Below are 16288 nucleotides of genomic sequence, written 5' to 3'. Positions count from 1 at the left end.
CAGGGCTTTACGCCCAGCAATATTGCCCAGGGGCCCTGTGATCAGGGGCAAGTCATAGAGACACTCTGAGCCTCAGCTTCTTCATCAGCACGGTGGAGATAATCATACCCACTCCGTGGGCTGGTTCGGAGAGGAAGCAGGGTTCTGCGCGTAAAAGGCTTTGTGCAAGGGTCCACGAACGACAGTGATTCCTTATTCATCCGTGCGTTTGCTGATGATTGACGCTTACTAGGTCCCAAGCACCATGCTGGACACTTGCAGACAAGAGACAAAAAGCCCCACCTTTACGAAGCTTAAATTCTTACAGGGAGAAAAACAATGATGAACTGATGCTCTGGGTTTTTTTTCCCATTATTATTATTCTCATTTTACAGAAGGGTAAACTGAAGCCCAAAATGGTTAAGTCATTTAAAAAATCTCCATTATTTATTTTTATCGCACCTCGCTCTCAAAAGGACTAGAGAGGCAGATGTTAAATGCTTAATTCAAGTCTCTACGGCAGGGAAAGGGAGCTGCTAACTTTAACGGTCTTATCTCCCTCGTAAAGAGTTTTAATGGCTACGGACCCAGCCCCAGGGTCCAGGCCTACAGCTGGCTCTGTGTGACCTCAGGCAGGTGCTGTCCGTTTCCAGGCCTCAGTTTCCCCACATGTCCAGCTCTGGTGTTTGGAATGTTGGGATGGCTCCCTGTGTGCTCCTCGGGTTGTCTAGGCTCTGTGGAAAAGCTGAGCCCCAGCAGAGTGCCCACAGCCCTTCCCTGGCACAGAGGGGTGAAGTGGGTGGGGGCGGGGTGGGGAGGACAGGATCCCAAAGAGCACTCTGGGAGCTGGAAGGCTCCAGTGAGGGAAGGAGGGGCCAGGCAGCTGCCCTCCCCTGACATGTTCACTCTGTCAGGGTCCCCACCATTCTGGCCCACCTTCCCAGTATATATGCTACATTCTGGCCCTGCCCACAGCCGGAGTAGTTGGCTGCACAGGATTGCCCTGCACCCAGGGTCTGGCTTATTTGAGGCCAGACCTGGGCGGCCCCTCCCAGCCTCGAGCCTGCCTCTCCTTGCTCTGGATCTGCCCCGGACACCAGCCTCCACGGCCACCTTCCTGGACCCTTTCCTGCTTTTGCTTGCTTTCAGCGGCTCCCCGCTGCTTCCAGTACCAAGCCCAAACACCCTGGCTTGTACTCAAGGCCTCTCTTCCCTGGCTCAAGCCTCCTCTGCCAGCCTCACTTCCCATTTCTCTCACATACCTTTGTTCACTGTGGCTTCTGAGAACCTGCCCTCTTCCAGCCTCTAGGTCTTCGCTAGGCTGTTCCCACTGCTAAGAATGCCCTTCATTCTATTCCTTGTGTGTCAAAAATCCTATGTAGACAAATATGCCTCCCCTGACAGCCCAGGCTGGAAGACATCTCCCCTTTGCACTCAGTATATTCCATCATCTCTGAGCCTGCTTTTCACCCACAAAGCAAGTGTTAATAACTATTACGCACAGTTGTTGAGGGGACTCAGTGAGAACATGTCTGAAAAGCAGCCAGTATGGTGCCTAGCATGTAACAGGGACTCAGTGGTGGGAAGCGGTTATGATGATGAGGTTAATGAAGGAAGAGAAGAAAGAGAACAAGAAGGGGAAGGGAATAAGAGCTGGAAAAGAAAGAAGAGGAAGGAGAGCTGTCCTAACCCTCTACTGGGATATAACTCGTTGACATCAGAATGTGAATTCTGTTTAATTCCTGTGTCCTTTGGCATCCTATAGGCTTTCATAAATGACTACTGAATGGATAAACAATGGATGGACGGATGGATGGACAGATGGATGGATGGATGGATGGATGGATGGATAGATGGATGGATGGAAGGAAGGTGGAATATGGAAAGGAAGGAAGGATGTATGGACAGATGAACAGAAACAGATAGGTCTGGAGGAGACTGAGCATGCTATCCCAGAGGCCTAGCAGCATAGCATCCCACTGGCAGATGAGGATTCTGGGACCAGATGCCAGATTGTTCCCCCTGGCTCCAAGCTCCTGTGCTCCTGGCCAGCATCAGTCTGCTCTCAAGGTTGAGTGAGTGGAAGCTCAGGGCAGCTGATGCCCAGGGGAGTTCCCGCTCTTCCTCCACCTGTCACCAGCCTCTGAGAGCACCAGCCCCTGACAGCAGGAACATATCTTCAAAAGTATGAGCCAAGTCAATGGGAAAATAGGATTTACTTTACAGAAATTCACTTTGGGGGCCAACTTCTCCGGAACTCCTCAGTACAGAAAGTTTGGCAAATCCACCGTCAATGGCTCAGAAGATTTCTCTAAACCTGGGGAGTATGCTGTTTGCCAGCTCTTTCCAGGGCCAGAAACTGGAGAATAAGGAAATATCACAGTCTAGATACAAGAGGGCATCTAGAGAGGTCGAGAACTGAACTGTGGTTCTGGTGTTTGTTAATTTTTCCACCCATTTACCCACCCAACTATCTAAAACATGCAACTATCCACCATTATCTAGCCAGCCAGCCAACCAACCATCCATCCATCCATCCATCCAATCATCCAACCAACCTTCAAATTGTCTATCATTCATCCCACCATTTAATCCATGCAACTATCCATTCACTCATCCTCTATCCATCCAGGCACTCACCCATCTAACCATCAATCACTCAAGCACCCATCCAACTGTTCGGCTGCTGTCCACTTATCCAACTGTACACTATCCAACCAGGATGGTTCAGGACCTCCCAGTATGGTTGTGGGGAAGGCAGACATGTTGACACAGTACACAGTATGGTCTAAACTACACATTATAAAATAGGTATGTGCAAGGTGCCACCAAGATCACAGAGGCCACCAAGGATAGTAGACTCAACACTGCACACAGAAGCAGGAGGGACCAGAGAGAGAGGTCAGAGCAAACTTCAGACAGGAGGAGATGCTCAAGCTTGGTCTTGAGAAGCAGCAGAAATTAGCCAGAGAGAGGGCCACCCAGGCAAGGGGGCAACAGGAAATAGCATGGTGGATTCTAGAAGTCCAAAGGCCTGAGTCCTCATAACCACCTGGTTAACTGTGGACTGTGGGCCAGTCCCCACTTTTTCCAAGTCCACTGGACTCTATAATTTCCCCTCAATTCCCAGAAAGAAAGGGCCACATCCTCCTGCAGCTGGGAGCCATGTTGTCATCTGCTGACCTGGGTTGCGTTCTAGTGGTTACAATAGGGGTACATCTGGAAGGGAGAAAAGTGGGTCCCCCAGCGTTTTGTGGGACAGGCTTTGCTGTCAAGCAGACACAGATGTAAATCCCAACCTCATAGTTTGCTCCAAGTTACTTAACCTCTGAGTCTTTCTTCCTTCTCCTGAAAACGAAAAAGCCACGGCTAGCTGCCCCCTTGGCCACGGTGGGCGCTGAATGAGCAATCCAGGCTGGAGGTAACCCTACTTACTCTTCCCAGCTGCTGCCAAGGTTCAATGTGTGATCTAAAACAGTGGTTAAGAACGTGGGCTTTAGACATACATGCATCAATTCTCAGTAAACCCTAGTTCTTTGTCCACGCATGTAACTTCTGGTCAAATACGCATATACATGCACACATACCCGTACATAGAGGGATGCAGATGTGGCAAAAACGTTCACAACTGTTGACTCTAGGTGAAGGATCCATAGGTGTTTATTTTACTACACTTTCAACTTTGCTGTATGTTTGAACTATTAGAGAAGAAGAGAAGAAATCAGCTCTTTGTTGATCTGTCTTGAAGTCAGGCTCCCTGAGTTTGGGTTCAAGCTGCATTACTGACTGTAGGAAAATTATTTAACGTCTCTAAGCCTTAACTTTCTCATCTCTAGGACGCAGGTCATTGTAACCCAAACACCATGCCTGGTCTCTAGCAAGTCCTCGATAAATGTTAGTTGCTGCTTTATTATTACTCTTCTCACAGAACAGCTGAGAAACTGAGGCTGGGAGAGTTCAGCAAACACCTGCCTTTCCTACGTTCTCTCTTTTAATTCCCCAAACGACACCACAGGGTGGGTGAGATTATCCTCATTTGACAGACGAGAGGAAACCAAGGCGGAGGAGGATGAAGTGACCCACCCGAGGTGATGCAGTGGGCATGTCGAAAAGCCAGCATTTGAATGGTCTGCCCGTCTCCAAAGTCCAGGATCTTCCTCCGGTGTCTCCTGCCTCTTCCACGTCCCTGGACCCAGGCCAAGGGGACATCAGAACCCTTTCAACTCCAGGCATGGCTGGGCTTCCGGGCCGGCTCGGGGACACCCAGCGTCAGGGCCTTTCGGCTGTTCTCCCGAGAGCCATGGGAGCTGCCATCTGAGGCCGTAGGGAGTGACAGCTGACACTGATGGGGACAGGCAAGGGGATGGATCGGCCGGGGCCCTGACTCGAACAGACTCCCGGGCCACGGCCTTTCGTGGGTTCCAGAAAGGCCCTGTGGGCTCTGGCCGAGGCTGTTCCCAGGCTCTGCCTCCCTGTGAGAGGCGGAGAAACCCCATTCAGGCGGGACGCATCCCACTGTGAGCTAAGCCGCTTTCTCCCCACTTACACGTTTCAGATGCTTTTTGTCCTTCTGGCTTCCCATGGACTCAGGCCAAGTGACAAGTTGGTGCTATGGACATATGTCGTCGCCATAATGGGAATGTTGACCCCACGCTCTCTCCCTGCTGCGGCCAGGCAGCTTGCACCCCGCCCTGGTGCTTGGCATGCCCTGTTCTCAGCCACACAGGACTCTCTCCAGCTCCCCAGAACACCACACACTCAGGGGCCCACATCAGGACCTTTGCAGATGCCCTCCCATTGCCTGGAATGCCTGCCTTGCTGTTTCTTCCCTGGCTATTCCTTAAGAATCATCTAAGAAGTTGCTTCCTAGGAAGACTTTCTAGCCCATTTCACAGAGGAAGAAATGGAGGCTCAAGGAGATAAGTTAAAAGGGCCAAGGTCATGCTGTAGAGTCAAGCCGAAGGTCCAACCTGGCATGGTTCTATTGCAAGACCAGGTGCTTTCCACTCCAGCAGCTCTGCCCCAAAGAAGAAGCCCAATGGAAGACATGCCCTCTTCCTTCAAACATGGCTGATACCTGCAAGAAGGAGCTTATGCTTCTGGGTTGTTCCGGAAGGCAGGAAAAGGAAGCATGGAGGAAGTTACAGGAAAAGAAATCCCCCAGTTCAAGGTTAAGAGGCATTTCCCGCAACCTCCCTACCTACCAGCTGTGTGACCTGGGGCAAGTCACTTTAGCTCTTAGCACCCCAGTTTCTCCATCTGTAAAATGGAGATAACGATGCTCTTGCTAGTCCGCTCCCCCCCAACACACCTGAACCAGAGCTTGCAAACCAGCGAACCAGATCAAGCCAGCAAACACTGTGTGGGTCGACCAGAACTATATTTTAGGATGCACTATGCAAACATTTAAAAGCTCATTTGTCCCATACACATCAAAACTTTGGAAACCAGATGTGGCAAAATTGAACCCCAATTCCAGCACGGCAACATGGTCAGGAGTGGGTAGCACCTGCCTTCCTTGGAGGGCAGGTACCATCTCTGGGACACTGTTGTCTGTCTAACACCCGGCTCCCACTCAGAGCTCAGTGTCTCCACCCCCACTCCCGCCCCAGCTCACCACTGACACATCTCTACGTGCTCTGGGTCAACCTGTGGCCCAAACTTAGATCTGACAGCAGTGGGCCACTAGACTTTTTAGTTTCCACCAAGGCTTCCCTAACCCCTGTGGTGGCCCTCGGCCAAGGCGGGAGTGACAAACCAGTCACACCGTTACAGGCTCTTTTACAGTTGAATGAAGAACACAGCTGCTCCTTGCCATGGCTTTCTGAGGTGAGTGAAATCATGATCCTCAATTTACTGATAAGGAAACTGAGGCCCCGAGGGGCGATGTGTCCCACTCCAGGCCCCAGGGGGGCCTTGGCCCCATTCTTCAAATTTGGTCCCACCAGACCAGGGCCCCCTTCTCCGACCTCATGCCTCATGCCAGATCTTGAATATCTATGATTCTGGCTGCCGTTTTTAATTATTTGTCATTTACTGCATAAACATCTATTTTGTGCCTGTCATGAGCTTTGTGCTGAGCATGGGATAAGGTGAAGCGGAGAGCCCCTTGCCCTCTCAGAGGAGACAGATAACCCTGGAAGCCAGTGCAGGGAGGTAGTTTGGGGGGGGGTGCAGTGGGAGGGAACAGAAGGTAGGGAATGAGGTTTCTGGCTTCCTATTCCCCGCACCCCTGCACCAGACTATAAACTCCCTGTGGCAGATTGTCTCCAAATATGGCCACCAATGATGCCTCCCATTTGCTAAACGCAAAGCCACTCCCCCCATTAAGGAGGGGGGGTCTAAGCCTAAGTTTGGACCACAGGTTGGCTCAGAGCACATGGAGATGTGTGCCAGTGGTGAGGTGGGTGGGTGGGAGATACCGAGCTCTAAGCATCCCTCCAAAGACGTGTTGAAGACTGTGGGCAATGCAGAATCTTAATGTGTTATGCAAGAAATGGGGCTTTCCTGCGAGCACCTGGCTGGCTCAGTAGGCAGAATGTGTGACTTTTGATCTCAGCGTCGTGAGTTTGAGCCCTATGTTGGGGTGTAGAGCTTACTGAAAGAAAGAAAGAAAGAAAGGAAGGAAGGAAGGAAGGAAGGAAGGAAGGAAGGAAGAAATGGGGCTTTCCTTTAATGATTGAGCAGAAAACCAAGCCCAGTGTATTTCCCCCCCACCTTAAACCGATGAGGAAGTCTGGGAGGAATCTGAGATGACTTTGTGACCTTTTTTTGGCAGCAGGGGTGATGTTTTGTGACGTTGGAGCCTGGGTCTTCAGAAGTCTGGGCAGCTGCTTCACCATCCTGGAAGCCAACCACCATGGAAAGCAAGTCAGTCTGGACTACTGCTGGTGAGAGATCCTGAGGAATATGAGAGTGGGCCCAGCCCCCGCCATCCCGACCAGGGCCTCAGAGAGGTTATGTGAGGCCATGATGGACCTTCCGGCACAACCTAGCTGAGTGTGGGCTCACAAGTGATCCCAGCTGATGCTGCACGGAGCAGAATAAATGCCCGGCGGAACCCAGCCTGTCCATGGAATCAGGACAAATAATAACTCATTGTTTTAAGGCAGTAAGTTTTGGGGTGACTTGTTATGCAGCAAAAGATAACTGATACACTTTCCAGGAGCAAAGTCCTGTACTTTTTATAGCTTTCCCCTCCCCTGCCTGGAGCCTGGCACTGGGCATTGAATCCAGGAGCTGGAAGGGGCCTCCCAAACCAGAATCCCACCCCTTCACTTTATGGCAGAGGCAGCTGAGGCCCAGAGAGGAGCAGTAATTTGCTCCAGATCACACAGAGAGACGGGGGCAGATTTAGAAGGGAAACTTGAGCCTACAGGGGCGAGAAGAGTTACACAAACATGTAATGCAAGTTGGTAGCAAGTTACCCCTAGCACTCATGCCCTCTGAAGAGGCAGCCACCATTCGGTTCCAGCTGACTGTGGCTGTGTGGGACGTGGGCCCAGGGAAGCCAGATTGTCTGACTTTTCACAGAAGCTGGAAAGAGGATTTCTCTCTAAAATCTCTTGATTTTTAAATGTTGGCTAAGAATTTAAATTGGATTGATGATCTCTGGGCCATTGAGACTGGCCTGGGCTTCCAGCTTGGTCTGGTGGCTGACCTTGGACAAGTAGTGTTATCCCCCCAGGCCTCAGTTTCCTCATCTCTAAAATGGGCCCCCTGGCTCCTGCCCACTTACTGGGTTGCTGCGAGAACCCGATGAGCTAACGGGTTTGGAAGTACAAGCTACAAATGGCCCTGTGGCTCAGTTCTCCGTGGAGGCGCCCCTTACAATGTAACGAGTTAACACCCGATTTGTCTAAGTTAGAACAACATTATTCTGGCCATTATGACAGAGATTGCATTTTTATGGCAGGTTTGTGAGTTCCAGAACCCTCCCGCTTGCATTATCTCAGGATGTTGATGGAGTCAGAGGCTGGACGGCTGCCTTGGAGACCCTCGCCAGAGCCAAGCCCTTCCTCCGAGCTGGGGAGGCAAATTCCAGAATCGGCTTGAGTGGCGATGAGGAGCAAGAGCTTTGGAGTCACCCGGACCTGGGTTTGAATCCCCGACTCCCACTGCCTAGTTTTAGGTCCTTGGGCTAAAACTCTGAGCTTCAGTTCTCTCATCTGCAAAATGGGCATAATACTAAAACCGCGTGGTGGCTCCTGGGGCAATTGCTCCAGATGACACACACAATGCCCTTAGTAGAGTGTCTGGCACAAGAATCCGTGGCCGTTATCATTACCATGGCACAGAAGTTGGTGCCTGGCTGGCAAGGGGCCCAGAAGGAAAGCATAGCCATAGAGGATCCTACCGCTTTCCTGAGGTTAGGGAGGCAGAGCTGGGGAAGGGATGGGTCCCCGAGATAGAGGCTGGAGGGGCCTCTCAACTACCCAGGAAGAGTCAGATCCTTGCCCTTTAAGGCTCAGAACTTAATACTGTACCTCTGGTCTTTCCCTACGGTCAGTGAAGAGGGGTGACGGACAGCTGGAGCCGGAGTCCCCCTAGTGAGACAGCACCCGCATTCCCCGACTCTGAAGCCAGTTTGCTGTTTGTCTCGGGTACTGCCGACCGGTTAATATTTACGGCACGCTCATCACACACAGCCGAGGCACACACTCGGCGTTATCTTGTAGGGATTAACACATGCATTCCTCACCACCATCTCAAGAGCTGGAACCTACTGTTATCCCCATTTTATTTTATTTTTTAAAAAATTTTATTTATTTATTTATTTGAGAGACAAAGAGCGAGAGAGAGCACAAGGCTGTGGGGAGAGGCAGAGGGAGAGAGAGAAGACTCCCTGCTGAGCAAGGAGCCTGATGCGGGGCTCCATCCCAGGACCCTGGGATCATGACTGAGCTGCAGGTAGACACTTAACTGAGCCACCCAGGTGTTCCTGTTATCCCCATTTTAGAGAGGAGGGAGGTGGGACTCAGACAGGTTAAGTAATCCACCAGAGGACACACAGTAAAGGCTGGTCTGACTCCAGAAGCTCTTCTTGTAGCCCTCAGGCTATGCTGTTTATGGAACAAGAGAAAAAGTGATCAGGCCTAAGCTAAAGGGCTGTGGGATTTCAGAGAAAGGGGCAAGTACTCTGGCAAGGAGTGAAGATGCTGACATTTCATATTAATGACAATCAATGAATATCGGGGCCGGCCCCAGGTCAGGTTGCACTGCTGGTCATTGTATATAGCATCTCATTTAATCCTCGCCACGAGCCGCTGAGAAGCAGATGCGTTTACACCTCCGGTTTCTAGATGAGGAAGCTAAGGCTCAGCACATCACTTGTTCAAGGCCACAGAGCAGGCGAGGGCTCCTCCCTGAGGACACCCCCACCCCCAGGGGGCAGCAGCAGGGCGGTCGATGGTTCCAGGAAGCTCACCTAGCATGGCCCAGGCTAAGGTGGCCTGGGCAAGCTCCCCAGGTGACACAGGGGTGCCAAAGAGACAGGTGTCCCTTCTCCCACCCTCCAGAAGGCAGCTGCCTTAAGAGGCCCTAAAGGGCTTTCAAGCAGCCTTATCAGACTGAACCGATCCCAATCAGGAAGCTTCCAGGTGCTGTCACATCAACGGCCCGCCCCACCCCTGGGAGCTATGCAAACATTCTTCCCTGCCCTCCCCCAGCCCAGCCTCTCTGTTCACCAGCAGGCAGGCAGCCCAAGCAGGTGGCGCTAACTCTGATTGATTTCACTTCATTTCAGTCTTTTCCAGTTTCCCGCTGTGGCTTCTCTTCCTTTTTCCCAGGAGTCCTGTGGTTTACCTTAGGCCTCTGGGGGACAAATCTGCCTGCCCAGTGGAAAAGACCAGGGGAATGTGTTAAAGATACAGACTCCCAGGCCTTGTTCCTGATCTACCAAATCTCCAGCTAAGTCAGGCAAGCGGGCCAGGCCCACCTCTGCCAGGAGGCCGTCCTGATCTTACCCCTCCACCCAGGGAGGAAGCACAGCTCCCCTGCCTTGCCCGGTGCAGGCCTCCTGTCACCAGCCAGCTCCATCCACACCTTCCTGCAGCCTAAACTCATAGGTGAGCCCTGGGTAGTAGAGTTGCCCAGCAGCCACCCTGGGCTTTGCTGAGAGCCTAGCACAGCGGCAGAGAGAACCTCACCCCACCCCTACTCTGAAGCTGATGCAAAACCTTGATGAAGTTGGTGGCGGGGAGGCAAACGCACCAGGAAGGACAACCTCGTGGAAGGGACTGGGGCCACAACAGAGCAGAAGGGCTGGCAGGGGTGGGAGCGAACCTGGGATTCCAGAGTTAGGGGAAGCAAGCCCCCCCGCTGCGTGCCCTGGTGTAGGCTGGTGTTTTCACCTTTAGCGAGCAACTTCTGAAACTAAGGACCCTCTTCCTAGGAAAATCTGCATTAACATCCAGTACTCGATTATAATCTCAGGGTGATCACAGATCCCCAGAACTAAGGAGGCCTGTGGACCCCTGTTGAGAGTCCCTCTGGTGTGAGAACCCAAGCATTTGCCCCCAACAAGGCCCTGGAGGAGGAGACAGAGATGGAGCTCTGGGCCCACCCACACTTGTGGGGTTGCCATCCCAAGACTGGGGGACGCTGGGAGCCTGAGCAATGGGTTGAGAGAGACATTGAGGGTTGATTTGTTGCCTGGGCAATCCAAATGCCAAAAAGGGGGCCATATTAGGACACGGCCATCACGGGCTACGCCTACACTCCAGAGGAAGGGACCTCAAAAGGGCTGAGAAGAGCATCTAATGTTCACGGCCATGTGCCTGAGTGTCTGACACTTTCTGTGGGTGTCCACAGAAACCCCTGGGGTAAGAAGTCCAGGGAATCTGAGTTCCTTGCCCAGGACACAGCATGCTAGGATTTAAACCCAGGTCCAACTGCCTTAGAACGTGGTGTTTCTTCTCTTCCCCACACTGTGAAGTCGGTTGGCCCTGTTTCACCACCCAAGCCAGAAAGCCTTCCCCCTACCCCGCACCTGACACGGAGTGCTCATGGATGGATGGGAGAATGAATGAATAAGTCAACTTGCTTCTGAATTCTACAGCATTTGGGTTTTAAATCTAAGCCCGGATTTCCCGGCTAAGACGGATACATGAAAGCAGCCTCCTTTAAAAATGAAAAGCAGAAGAAACAAACATAAAAGGAAAACCAATTCCAAATTAATCCCACTGAAGGTCGATGGGTCTTAGATAGGTAATGCCCAAGAGGTGGGCCCAGGAGAGAGCCAGGAGGGGGGTGGGAGAGACAGAGGGAGGGCGGGCTCCCTCTAGCCTCACCAGGAGGGGACGGCGTGTCTAGCACATAGCTGCTGCTCACCCATTTGAATCCTCAGCCCTGGCTGAGCTGTGTTCTGTATCCCCATTCCAGCCAGGCCCTCGGCTTCTCCCTCCAGGAAGACTTCCTTCATCTCCCTGGCCAGGTGGACTCTCCCCTTCATCCCTGTGTCATTCCCCTGATACTTATCACATAACACAGTGTGATATATTCGTTCATGCGCTCACCTGACATACATTCATTCAGTGTTCCTTAGCTGAGTGTGTCATTCAGTTACTGGGGACCCGTGGGACTGGGCACAGTTCTAGGCACTGGGGATGCCACAGCAAACATGGCTGATAAAAGCCTCTTCCCTCCCAGAGTTTAGAGTCTACTGGGCAAGATGGATACAAAACAAGGAAAGGAACAAAGCTCTGATACGGTTTTGGGTGGCCATGGGTGTTATGAAGCAAAACAAAGCAGGTAGGTTAGAAAGTGGCCGAACTAAGTTTGTTTTAGATGAGGTAATCAGGGAAGGCCTCTGGGGAGGTGGCATTTGAATTGAGCTCTTTTTACCACAACTGTGGACATAAAAATAAGCCAGGTGAGCTCCCTCCGGGAGCTCACAGTCTAGCAGGGAACAGCCAAGCTGGCTTTTTCTCAAGTGTGCGGGGCCAGATTTGGCTCATCTGAACATCCCACACACCGGACGGCAGAGTTCTTTCCAAACACAAATCTGGCCAGGTCCCTCAATGGCTCAAGAATCTTCAACGGCTCCCCATTGCCCTCAGCATCAAGTCCAAATTCCTCAGCCTTCCGTCCTAGCCTTTCAGGACTTGCCCTGCCCTCCACCTTCAGGATCTTCCCCCCCCTTGCTGCCCTCAGCACCCATCCTCCTCAGATGCACCCAAGCGAGTCCCCAGTCCACGCTTCCACGTCCCTACACATGCTGCTTCTCTTTTCCAGGTAAAATTCTCCTCCTCCTCTAAGTCCCAAAGGCAACCTCCTTAACTTTTGAGAACACAGTTCTTATTGTGACAGGTGGCTAAGGAAGTTTCGTTACAGGGAGAATGAAATAGGGAGAGAACGAGGCAAAGAATAAAGCCATAACAGAGGAAATAGCCCTCTTCCATCCTAAACCGGCTCTGCTGCCCCAGGTGGCACACAGCTTCCTTCTGGCAACACTCTGGGACACACTTATCACACTATATAGTGCCAACTGTTTTCCCTATCAGCTTGTCCCCTATCTCCCTGCTGGCCCCAGGGTCCAGCACCACACTGGCCAGAGAGGAGGCTCCATAAATATTTGGAGACCAAATGAGCAAATGCACGGAGGCCGATTTTCTCTAGACTTCAACCTTTGGATTCCATCTAGTGGCTGGTCTGTCACTGGCCTTTTCTCCTGTTGGATGTGTCCCCAGGGCATTTCCATTCCTCTCTAAGCCCCCACTCCAGATGCTCCAGACTGTGTTTCCCTGGGGGAGGAGTGTCTCATGGTTTGGGGGAGATGCTGAGCTCACCATATTAACCCTGGAGCCCCCCCCCTCCCTCAGTACACATATACCTTCTCTCCCCTCTCTTGTTCCAAAGACTGGGGGTTTCCTAGGGTCTTCATGCTCGGGACAGCCTTGCTACTACAGGGTATGAGGAGCAGGGAGGGAAGGGAGTGCCAGCCGTGGGATTCAAGGGACTGGGAGCTGCAGGGGCAGCCCTCCCAACACCCCAAGCTTCAGACCTGTCTCCACAGACTGCGCTGTTCCCAGTTGAACCCCATCTCTTCTGGGATGTGCCACGAGCAGCCCTACCCATCCTCATCTTCCACCCCCCAAAGGCCACACATTGTTCCTCAAGGTGGGCTTTTCTCGTACGCTACGTGGTCTGAATCTCACAAACAGAGGCAGGATGGGCGCTATGATGATGCCTTCATCTGACGAGGAAGAAACAGGCTCACAGAGAGGAAGTGGATGCATATCATGGAATCCCAAGAGATCTCCTAGACCATTTTACACACAGGGAAACTGAGGCCCCTATAAGGGAGGAAGCTGGCCTAGGGTTCTGTAGTAAATTAGAAGCAGGGCCCTTGACCTCCACCTCACACCACATCCCCATCCATTTGGCCAGCTCCTTGTTAACCCCTAACAGACTAGATTCTTTCGTGTCTTGGGGGTGGGGGGCAAAGAAAGAGCCCAAAGCAAGGTTTGGAGTGCCCCCCCCCCAGCAGCCATCTCCTCCTGTGATGTCAGCAGCTGATCAGCCCTGTGTCCAGGGTCCACAGTCCAGCCAGGCCACAGCCCACCAGATCCCGACTATCCCCAGCCAGGGCCACGGCCGGACAGGCATGGGACTTCCATCTACCCCATGGTAATTAAAAACACACCCAGGCCTCTTCCAGTGTGAGAGGGGCCAATTTTCTTCCCCTCCAGCACTGCTGACTGCAACCTAAATAGCAATATTTATGCCAAGCTCCCCATAATACTGTAAACATCCCAATGTATAGCGGGCCAACACATGAGTCATTTCCCCAAAGCCATAGTTAATAAGTGGTACCTCAGCCATATTCCAGGGAGCTCCCGCCAGCAGCCAGGCCCCAGGGCTGCCCTCTGCACCCAGGACCCGTGGCACCCTCGGTGCCCCAGTGGCCCCACTCTGGGAAACCACAGGCAACCGCCAAATCCTCCAGGAACCAGAGGACAGCTGCCTGAGTTCGAGAAACTGACTGCCATCTAGGGACACCCCTCCGCCCCCAAACTGCGGTCACTAAAGCGCTCATTTACTGAGAGAAGAACTAAAGTTACAGCACAGGGTCCCCCATCATGCCGTTTGCAGAGGCCACAGTCCTGTGCCTGGTCTGATCAGGTTTTTGTTCTGTTTTTGTTGTTGTTGTTGTTTTGAGTTGCAAAAGGGGAAGGGGCTTCCCACCATCCCAAAGTGGCTTGAGATGAGGGAATGTATGCTTCACCCCTCAGCCCGTGGTGGCAAAATCCTAGAAGGGCTCACCCTGTTTAGGGGCAAGAAAAGCCAGCAATTCAACAGAGCCTGGGCTTCAGAGACCTCAGCCCTGGGTTCTATTTTTATCACCCAAAGGCCATGGGTGAGCCACTGACTTTTCTGAGCCTCAGTTTCCCTTTCTATTAAAAGGGAGGAACAATGATACGCACCTGGCTTCTGTGGACGACTTATTTTGGGGGACTCCAACAAAATTGTGGGTGGGAAAGCACTTTGCCAAGCTTAAAGTACCTTGTCAACTATGCAGCACATTGTAAACCACAGCGAGCTGCATATAGTGCGAAGTACTTCATAAACTGTAAAGCGGGTTGGAAACTGTAAAGTGCAGGACACATGAGAACCATTATTCATATTCCTTTCTTGCCCTACAAGCTTGGCCATTTCTGGTGGACACACCCAGACCCCACTAACTTTCCCTCCAGAGCAAGCGGCCCTGGGAGACCTGGCAGCCCCCCTGGCCCCTTGGGGGTCGGGTGGTACCAACACACGAAGCCATGGGGAGAGGGACCAGCGACCCTGGCCAAGGCCAACACATGGCAAGAGCATCTGGTCTGGCCCTGGCGGCAGCTGGAGAGTTCCCGGGGCTCCAGCGGCCACGCTGAGCTCTGCCGCCAGCGGGGCGGTGGCCGGCAGGGGTGCCCGGAGACCCCGCGCCGCGGAGAGATGCCCACGGACCCATCCCCCCCACCCCCGTAGTCCTCCCGGGGAGGGGACCCCATTGTACGCCGCGGGCGATGGGCAGGCACCGGCGCTGGGGGCTGGCGCGTTCACTTCCACTCTGCCCGTCTCCCCTCGCTCTTCGGGGCGCCGGTCGCATCCCGGGGGCGCAGACCGCGGGCCCCCACCCCGGCCAGCCGCGGTGCCTCCCTCCCTCTGCTCCCTGCCAAACTTTCCAGCCCCGACTGCGCGCCGGGCCCCCGGGCCGGCGCCTCTCCACCCCGTGCCGAGCCAGGCCAGGCCCGCACGGAGGGGGTGCCCGGGCCAGGGGCGGCGAGCGCGCGTGGGCAGCCCCCGGCCCTGGGCGGCGCTCGCCGGGCTGGCTACAAAGCCTCGGCAAGATGGTCCCTTCGCCTCCTCCTGGCACAGTCAATCAGCGCCCGCCGCTCCCCGGGCGCCCGCGGGGCCCGCGCCTCCCGGCGCGGCCGGACACACCTCCCCGCGGCCACCTGCGCCCGGCGCCAGCCCCCGGGCAAACTTTGCGGGCCGCGGGGCGGAGGTGGGCGCCGGCGGCCGCCCGTGCCCGGCCGCTCCCCGCCCCCATCGCCCGGCCGCCCGCCCGCCCGCTCACCTTCCACCGCGGCGAGCAGCGGCAGCAGCAGCAGCGCGGCCCCCAGCCTCCGCAGGGCCATGGCTGCGCTTCCCGGGGCCTCGGGCCGCGGCGCCGCGGGGCCCGGGCGGCAGCGCGCGCCCCGGGCTCGGGGGGCCGGGGGGGAGCGGCGAGGCGCGGCGCACACACAGCCGCCGCCACCGCGCAGCCAGCAGAATGAGCCATCCAGCCCGGGCAGAACGGGGACCCGGGCTCCGCCAGCGCTGGGCACAGCCCACCTGAGCCGCGGGCGCGGGGGGAGCCCGGCCCGGCCGCCGCCCCCCGCGCGCGCCCGGGACCGCAGCTGGCCGCGCGCGCCCCCGAGACGCAGCCCCCCCCGCGTCCGCGGGGCCACCCCGGGGGCGGCGCGGGCTCTGGTGCGCGGAGACCTCGCGCGTCGGGGCGACGGAGACCCCGAGCTCCCCCCGCGCAGCAGTGGTCTCTCCCGGCGCTGTGGCTCCTCCAGATAAAGCAGCGATTTCAGCCCAAATGTTTCTGAATTTTTATTGAATGCTGCAAAGCCGGAGAGCGTCTGGCGCGGCTGACAGGGGCAGGGAGAGGGGACCCGGGGGGACGGCGGAGAAGGGGCTGCCCAAAGCGAGGGCTGGCCCTACCTGTCAGGGCCGGGAGTGCCACCCCCTTGCCTCAGCCCTGCCACCGGGGTCCCTGCGCCTCCGAAAGGGACCGAACTGCAATGAATGAAAAAAAAAAAAAAAAAGAGAGAGAGAG

General features: G+C 54.5%; 1 protein-coding gene across 2 annotated transcripts in view; it reads right to left on the bottom strand.

The window, feature by feature from the left end:
• EPHB2 (EPH receptor B2) overlaps positions 1-15719 on the bottom strand; it is a 183902-nt gene extending 168183 nt beyond the window's left edge. For both annotated transcript variants that reach the window (XM_081817707.1, XM_081817708.1), the window contains exon 1: positions 15542-15719. In XM_081817707.1, coding sequence (XP_081673833.1) covers positions 15542-15602 — 61 coding nt within the window. In that variant the 5' untranslated portion in view covers positions 15603-15719. The remainder of the gene's footprint in view (positions 1-15541) is intronic.
• Between the last annotated feature and the right edge of the window lie 569 nt (positions 15720-16288).

The sequence above is a fragment of the Leptonychotes weddellii genome, chromosome 4 (assembly GCF_054177405.1).
Source record: "Leptonychotes weddellii isolate Sample4059 chromosome 4, ASM5417740v2, whole genome shotgun sequence".
Taxonomy (NCBI): Eukaryota; Metazoa; Chordata; class Mammalia; order Carnivora; family Phocidae; genus Leptonychotes; species Leptonychotes weddellii.
This window is presented reverse-complemented; position numbering and strand designations above follow the sequence as displayed.